Source organism: Choloepus didactylus, chromosome 3 (genome assembly GCF_015220235.1).
Source record: "Choloepus didactylus isolate mChoDid1 chromosome 3, mChoDid1.pri, whole genome shotgun sequence".
Classification (NCBI taxonomy): Eukaryota; Metazoa; Chordata; class Mammalia; order Pilosa; family Megalonychidae; genus Choloepus; species Choloepus didactylus.
In genome coordinates this window covers 189,757,943-189,767,273 of record NC_051309.1, presented here as the reverse complement: position 1 = coordinate 189,767,273, position 9,331 = coordinate 189,757,943, and the positions used below count along the sequence as shown (strand labels likewise).

Genomic DNA, 9,331 nt, shown 5'->3' with positions numbered 1-9,331 from the left:
ATGGCACACGAGAGACACTTTCGGACATTGGTTTCGGGTTTTTATTTCTGGGAAGCAGCCCTGTTACTCAGGTAAGTCCACTTGTATTTAACAGTTGGAGAACTCATTAAGTCAGTCAACCACGTTGCAAACCTTGTTATTGGTGCAGCCTAAATATTTGCAATTGTGAAGTAAGAGTTGTTCAAAGTCTTATTATTTGGAAAATTTTTGAATGTGTTATATTTGTGGAAAGGTAAAATAATGGTTTGAGATTTTTATCAAATACAGAGATTATTTATGAAAAAGAAATGTCTATTTTTGTTTCTTTGTTCCGAGTTAACATAGATAAAATTTTAAAAATGCATTAATGCAATGGTAAAAAAATAAATAAAAAACTTGTTGAAAGTGTACCTTGAATTGTATTATTTTCTATCTAAATAGATGTTTCTATTTAGCTCTCTAACGACAGACATATTTGCTATATTTTCACTGATTAGCATGTTTTATTTACTGGCATCTTATGTCCTTTGCAGCTGATGTTACCCTAGAAAGACAATTATTCCGTCTCAAATTGCTTTCAGAGTTTCCCTTTCTGAGTGAATTATAAATTCTGAGTGTTACTCTCTGGAAGTTACAAAATATTTAGTAATTAGAAATGGCAGTTTATTAACTTCTACAAAGCAGAACTATTGAATATAAACACTGACTGGAGAAATTCTGAACATTGTTGATGTATTTAGTGGTTTACATAAAGGAATAAAAAACAAAGTACTGCAAAGTACTATTTTCTAATGAGTCTAGCTGAAGTAAAACATGGAGGCAACAGCATCAATAAATCATTACATGTGTTCTGTCAAGGTAATCACTTTGAAGAAAGTAATATTATAAATAACCCTAATGAATAATAAAATTGTTCTATGACATGTAATTTTCTCTAAAAGTTTCAGTCATATTTGGTAATTTCTCTTTTCTTTTTTTTTCCTTTTTAATTAATTAAAAAAGGAGAAAGAGCCAAGGCAAAAGATGTTACCCTTTTTTCTTTAGCAAACAATGTATAAAAGCAAGGTATTGCTCATAGAGATTTTTGAACTACCAGTAAGCATTTAATTTTACTATTACTATAAAATTATCATAAAATTTCCATTTTTAAGGCTTAAAAGCTTTTCAAGAAGATTGAAAGAAAATAATGAGTTAACTAAGTTCTTTGTATACTGATTTTATTGGAAATATGTAAATTTTCTTTTCTGTGTACTATGCCAATATTTCTTCTTTGAGTTACTGTAAAAAAACATATGGTATATATCATAAAAACCATCCTACAGAAAGTTTTATTATTTTTTATATGCCTGCATTTAACAAGAAGTACTTGTAAAGTATATTATATTCCTGAAATTGAGAATTATTTTTCCAAATTAAGGGATTAAATCTTTATATATCAGATTATTTTCATGTAAAAGTATTTTAATTTGATTTAGTAATTTTTTGTAATTTTATAATTATCAACAATTTAATATTTAGTGATCAAAAATGTATAGAGCTTTTTACATTTATGAAAGTTTCATGGAAATCATTTTACTATAATGTATTTCTTAAGAGTGTAAATGCTTATATACAGATGAAAATATATTGAAACTAAACAAGCCTTGTTTTTCAAAGAAATTAAATAGTTTGGTTGATAGAAGCTTAGATTTGGGAATTTTAAGGTCAGTAACAAAAACATTTTGGTCAATGAGGTCAAATGTCTATGATTGCAATTCACCATCATACTTGTTATATTATCTTTATCACTAGATGCCATGATTTTTGTCAGTTCTATTGAAAATCACAAAGATTTTATTTCAAACTGACTGTTGGGATTATAAGAATTTCTCTTCAATAAGACTAAATAATTTTAGTTAGAAACGACTTGTTTGAATAAACCAAAATTTTATCCCTGAAAAAGACATACCTAATGGAAAAGTTTGCACAATACTTACATTCGTTCATCAAGTTATTTTCTCCTATCATAAATAGAATAAAAGTTTGCTCTACCTTAGACTATATTAGAGTGACTTATCATTCTATGAAGAACTTTAATTATATGTGAAAAATTAAAAATTTCCCCTTTCGGTGATGACCCTTGAAGGAGAGTTTCCTATAGTAAGGAAAAGGAAGCTCCCTCTACTGGAAATGCTTTATAAAATAAATGACTTGAGGGAAGTTATTTTTTATCCATTAAGTCTATTCATGATGCATTGAGTAAAAAGAAATCATGTAAGGAAAACACAATAAAGACAAAATATTATTTAGTACTCATGCCTAAATATATTTTTTAAATTTAAAACATCTTTCCAGGGCAATTTGGAAGCAAGAACAGCAACCAGAAACTATAGGTACTTATAATTAAATAATTTATGTGCATGTTTTTCCATAGGTTTTAAAGATTTTTAAAATGTTTATTAAAATATAATGTACATACAGAAAAGTACACAGATAAGTTTTCACCTAGATAAACTTTTATAAAGGAACACACTTAAAGAGGCCATGGATCAAGAAATAGAATTGTAATTATCACAGAAGCACACTCTGCCTCCTCCCGCCAACATGTGCTTTCCCAGGCACTACCCTGCCCCAAGGTAATCACTATCCTGAGTTATACAACAATAAATATGTTTTTCCTGCTTTTAAACTTTACATAAATAATCTTCTGAGTCTGCTTTCCTTTGATGAACATGATGTTTATGTGAATTATCCATCTTGTTGCATTTAACAATAGCTTGTCCATTCTCATCACTGTATGGTATTCTATTATATGAACACATCATAATTTACTTATCCATTCCCCTATTGATGGATATTTGGTATTTTTTTTCAGGTTTTGCATATTGCTGGTATGAACATCCTTGAATACATCTGTTTGTGAATATAGTATATATTATGGGGACCTGTGTGGTTTGGGTCCAAGACTTTCTTAGGAGAGGAAATGATGGATCATAGGGATCATAGGGTGGGTATTAGTATGTTTAGCTTTAGTAGATACTGCAGTTTTCCAAAGTAGTTATACTTATTTAAATTCCTATCAGCAACATATTAGATTTCCTGTTGATTCTGGTACACTGGAACATTTGATCAGTGTCATGTTATAAAACTTGTAGCATGATCTTAGACTATTTTTGCAAATATAAAAATATATTTTATATGTATAAAAATATATATAATATATAATTTATATATAGATATATTTATAAATATGTATAATTTATATATAAAGATATATTTTATGTATTTTTGCAAACATAAAAAATATAAAATGATATTTTATTTCTTTTATCTTAGTATAATTTCAAAAAATTCAGGTAAAAATATTTACCATTATAATATATTAGAAGTATTCATTAAAAGAATAAGTCAAATATAAGAAATGAAATTTTTAAAATGGAGTATTCAAAGAAGATCATTCTTTAAATTAAACATAAGTGAAAATGTTAAAGATACAGACATAAAAACTCTGAGTTTCCAGGTAGTGAACTTTTTAAAAGTTTCACCTTTGCCAGATATTGCTGTTTTACAAAATAATTCTTCTGTGGCTTTCAGGTTCTAGTTTTCATTCTAATAAAATGAAAATCAAAATGTCAGTTTTCACCTTTTTTGAAATGCAAATAAGTATGATTCTGAAGAGCTTGCAAAACAAATTCCAAAAGCAGGGGCACTGCCAAAAATATTTCATTTAAATTGATTATTTTCACAACAATACCACTTCACTTTTCATCTCTGCAGCTTGATACCAACACAGAATTGCTACTTGAATAAATTATGGCACATTATGTCAAAAACTGAATGTGTAAATTTTTGACTTTATGATACTCAGAAATAAAATGTTTTCTTGGTTAATCTTAAAGCCTAAGGAAACCACTTTGGCATAGAATTTCTTGTTTTTGCTTTTGGTATGTTTTTGGAGGAGAGGAGGATCTTTTTTTTTTTTTTGAAGAATGTGATATACTTCAATGAATAAACTTTGACTATTGTGAATATACCTGTATAGTTTAAAAAATACACATTGTATACTATTCTGCCCTTTGTGCCTATAAATAATTGTGCATTTTCGCCAGTGTAGAAGGAACATAGCCCAACTCTCTAGTCAGTGCCTCAAGTAGTTTGCCCTGCAGATTCAGAGTAGTTTCTAAAACAATCCCTCCCTTCTATAATTTTTCTCTCCTTTAACCATGCAAATATATACTGAGACAAGTCAATCAACAAATATGTGTTTAATGTATAACATTAATTAATTCCATAAGATTGATTCACCAAAATCTATGCAAAAATTTTTGTGCTAAGCACAATATAGTTGGAGATAATTCAGCATGCAACTTAATAGTCTACCAGAGAAGAAATTGCAAAGGATCAAGTGACAAAAGAAAAACACAAACAACAAAGTTTAAGGGAGTGTGGAGGTAGGGAAGCTATCAAGAAAGATTGATTCTTGCGCTGGACCTTGTAAGATGTTTGTTAAATAGGCAGAAATGAGATATAAAGAGTATTCTATGAAAAATAATGACATGAGTATATAATATACTTAGGGTACAGTGATGGCCAAATTTGTTTGAAGAAATTAGAGTTCCAGTTTAAGATTATATTTTACTAGCAATAATTAGTGACTTGGCTACAATAATAACCTGAATACTTATGGAAAAATCTCGGCATCCTTTCAAAAGGGAATAGAGAAGAAACTTAGGTGGAATCAACTTAATTATAGTTGGGTATTACTCATACAGTAATGGTCTTGTAACTCTTCTCAAATTATCTGTAAATCCCTCTCTTTCAGAGGTAGACTTTACCTCAAAATTACAATTAGTTATACTAAGAACTATGTAAAGAAAATAGTAACAAAACTACAAGAAGAGAATATTAATCTGTTTGTAGACTTTCTTAATAAATTGCTATTAAACTAGTTATTCTGGTATAGCACTTGAGGACCATGTTTGAATTTTTCATTGTTCTTGTTTATTGCTAGATTGGATTACAGGGCAAAATATGGTTTCTATAAAAGAAATACAGTCAGGTAGAGGATTTGGTTTGTTGGAAGAAAAAAGGATGTTGAACTTTGTTGGGATGTTTTGAGTTTAAGATGCTAGCAGTATAGCTGGGTATCCTGTGGTCAACTGGGAATGCAGAGATCATGCTTGAACTATAGATTTAACAAAGGGTTAGAAGAGATGGTACTGTGTACAAAGAAGAAAGAATAGAGAATGCATTAACATGTTAACAAGGATAGAAGAAAACACTTTAAAGCAGAGTACAGAGAAAAGGCAGTCAGAGAACCTGAAGAAGCTGTGGAGATGAGACTGGTCATAACCAAACCAGGAAGTCACTGATTTATCATAGTTTTATACTATTAATCCCAATGACCTGCTCTTATCAGTAGCGTATATCTTTCTACCAATTCACTATAGAACATTACATTACTCTAATTTCAACTAATCTCATGAACTAAAAATTGTCAAATGTTGTCAGAAGAGGAAACACTGATAAAAAGAAGTAGCTCCATCATATTGTGTTTCTGAAATTCTTTCAGTCTCCATACTGGAGATGCTTTTAAGAGAAATCATTACCAGCATCCTCATGCAATTCAGTGCACAAAAGCAGTAATGTCATTGGTACAATTCGAAATAAGATAAAAATCTAAAGGTCATTAACACTCTTGGGAAATAGTTTATTAAATGGAAGAATTCCCAATACAAGCAATGAACAATTCTCTAGGAGTACACACAAAGATTTGCCATAACCAATTGGGAATTATGACTAAACCCTGAGATATTTTTGCTGCTATTATACAACTAGTGATAACATAGGATGATTTGACTTACATCAGAGGTTCTACCTAATTGGAGAATCTCTGAAAAACATCTCTGGTAAGTGATCATCCCTTAAGTTTTAAATATGCCAGCAATAAGGAGATCTTTACCTGAGAAGGTAGATATTTATCGAGCAACTTTCATTAATAAAAATCAGATATGTCTTTTTAATTTTCTCCTGACTAAAGTGAACTTCTTTTTCTCCTGTGTGCCCCTGCAACTACTTATCTCTGTGTTTTGTTTCTTTGTTTTTTTGTGCTTACTGCTCCAGTAAAGATGTCCTTCTTCCTCATGGAAAGCATGTGAATGCTGTATGCATTTGAGGCAGGGTTCCAACTGAAAAATTTTTACAATTGCTCCCAGCATGAACTTCAGTGCTTCAGTTTCAGAGTGCCCATGGTGCCTACTTGTCTCTTTGTATAGCGTCTATAAAAATATATGGAACAATGACTATATATTCCAGGTATTGAATGAAGTACTGGAGAACCAAAGTCCCAACCTTTAAGAATCTATCATTGTGGAGGGGACAACTTGTGACACCACTTACAAATTTGTGTTTTAGATTTTTATGCAAATCTCTCTCCTAAAATGTAAGTCCTGGAGGACAGGATCATGTCTAATATTGTTTTACCTTTAGAATATTTTATCTGATGTCATACCAGGAGTAGATGCTCCAAAAACAATAAGCACTGAGACAGTACCTGCCTGTCTGTCACATATATCTATGACTTTAGATTGAATTCTATTTATATCTTTGTTAACACCTGAAGTAGATAGGGATCCTTGTGTTCAGGATCCCGTAAAAGATATAGTATCAAACAAGTCTCCTTAGAAGATGTTATCTCCCTTTGAAGAGCTTGTGAAGATGTAAATTGGCAGCATCCAGTGGAAAAGTAAAGGATTTGCTTTTACTTTGCTCATGAGATATTGATATTTGTATTGTGCAATGCAGTGCTTTTCAACCATTTGTATTTTCATTATTGTCCCCAAAAGAGCTTTTTAAGACTTTTTTTTCCTTATTGCCTTCTTGACATTTTAATACCACAGATATAGTGTATAGTTGCTTATGAATCTATTAAAGCATACCCCTTCCCCTTCCCTGAGAAAAAAACCTTTGCCCCCAGCCCCTGGGGAGATATCACTCCATTTGAGAATACATGCTGTAACGGTTGCTACTCTTCCATGATGCTGCCTAGACTGGAATTGTTCGGTTTTAACATTTTGGGCCATGGCCTAGAAACAAAGCAACAATGCAAGTAGTTTCTTGTTTTGGATTCTGCTAGGGTTGCATCTTTTGCAAAATAAGCAAACAGTTGGCATCATTTATCTATTGGCACCCTTTAAGATAAGATTATCCTAAAGGCATGAGAGAACTTGAGCAACATCTTTTTTCAATAAATGCATATAGCTCCCGGAAGCCACTGGGCCTTCCACCAATAAATTTTAAGCCACTACTGCCCTTTCTGACATCACTGTTAGATGACTTCTATAATACCATACAATAATCTTTAAACAGAATCTTGAACATATTATCAGTTTTGGTTCATTTATTTTTCTATGGTTTAGATTCTGTTGACTTTCTTTTGTTTTTCTTGATGTTAAATAAACCAAAAGAGTGTACATTCTTTTTTTAAATTTAAATTTATAATTGTCATATAACAGGATTTCACCAGCTAGTGCTTATGTTAGCTCAGGATATTCTCCAATTCAGAAGTCAATGGATATGTTTAAAAAGCTCAGAGTAATGTTACTATGAAAAAACAAAACAACAATATATGTGACTGGCAGAAAATTGTAGAAAGAAGTAAAATGCAACAAAAAGAAAAGAAAATAGTAGTGATTATTAATGGTCTGTAGGATTTGAGGAAATAATCAGAAAACAGTGTTTGCCTTTTTAGCTTGTTTGGTTTTGATTTTGGTTCAGATCGGCCATACATTACTTAATTTAGGAGCCTAGGAGAAGATAAGTGATTTTGAACCTGCAATGAAAAAAATCACCCAAATGCCTTCCATCATATGACTGGGAGGGAAATGGACTTCCATCTCTTTGTCTGTCTAATTCCTACTCAATTCACTTCACCTTCTCTAAGAAAATTCTGCTCACTCCCGAGGCTGGTGAGGTACCTCGTGTGTGCTGCCCCGCACCCAGTGCTTACTCCATCATTCAGCATGTTACAGGGTCCTGGTAATTGGTTACTCCCTCTAGCTCAGACTGTGAACTTCTGGAGGGCAGGGACAGTAAGTTATTCCAAATTCTATCTCCAGGGCTTAAAAGAGTTTCTGGCACACTGAAAAAGTTCTCACTAATTTCTATAATGAAACAGTTTTGTTTCTGAAAGAGATTAACAATTTCAGACAACTCTTTCCAGGCATAACTAAAAGTCCTATACTGTCTTTCTCTGCATTTTGCATTTGGAGGGAAAATAGATCTGGTGCTGCATTTTTTCTTTATTCTTTATTTTATTTTGGCTGTGGTAATATTTTTACCCACTTTCCTAATAGCTCTCCTTTCTTTCACAGAAAAATATCTAGAGAAAGGTTCTACATTTTTCTAGTCCCTCACTACTCACCTATGTTTCAGTCATTCCTATTTGGAATTCACCCCCCACCCCCCATCTCTACTAAATGAAGCATTAGTGAGGTTTCATGTTGTGAAGGCATATTTGTTTTTAAATATTAGCAAAATGGAAATAACATTTCATATGATAATGGCTGTGGCAAATAATTGTTTTGTATATAGAATGGATCCTTAAATCAGTATATGACTTTAAATTATCTACTATTGAAAGATATCTGCACAGGAAAGATAAGACAAAGCCAAGTGGCCACAGCAAATAATAAATAAATAATGCATATTCTCAAGAACACGATATTTGAATCCCTATTGTTTTACCTGTCATAGTTCCTGGATTTGAATAACTAAGCTTCCAATTCCCTGTATTGATTTAGAACCATTGATGTCATAGATATTTGTTTTTCTCTTTTACTCTGATAATTCACATGTATTTAATGACTGTTCTAGTTTGCTAATGCTGCAGAATGCAAAACACCAGAGATGGATAGGCTTTTATAAAACGAGGGTTTATTTCGCTACACAGTTACAGTCTTAAGGCCACAAAGCATCCAGTGTAACACCTCAGCAACTGGGCACCTTCACCGGAGGATGCCCAATGGCGTCCGGAAAACCTCTGCTAGCTAGGAAGGCAGCTGGTGTCTGCTCCAAAGCTCTGGCCTCAAAATGGCTTTCTCCCAGGACGTTCCTCTCTAGCAAGCTTGCTCCTCTTCAAAACATCACTCACAGCTGCACTCCATTCCTCTCTTTGAGTCAGCTCATTTATATAGCTCCACTGATCAAGGCCCACCCTGAATGGGCGGGGCCACGCCTCCATGGGAACATCTCATCAGAATCATTACCCACAGCTGGGTGGGGCACATTCCAAGCAAATCTAACCAGCACCAAACGTCTGTCTGCCCCACAAGACCACAAAGATAATGTCATTTGGGGTACACAATACATTCAA

The 9,331-nt window shown here is 32.4% G+C and overlaps 1 protein-coding gene across 2 annotated transcripts in view; it reads left to right on the top strand.

Annotated features, from left to right (window-relative positions):
* Nucleotides 1-9,331, top strand: part of GLRA3 (glycine receptor alpha 3) — a 206,823-nt gene continuing 197,492 nt past the window's right edge. For both annotated transcript variants that reach the window (XM_037829105.1, XM_037829104.1), the window contains exon 1: nucleotides 1-71. In XM_037829105.1, coding sequence (XP_037685033.1) covers nucleotides 1-71 — 71 coding nt within the window. The remainder of the gene's footprint in view (nucleotides 72-9,331) is intronic.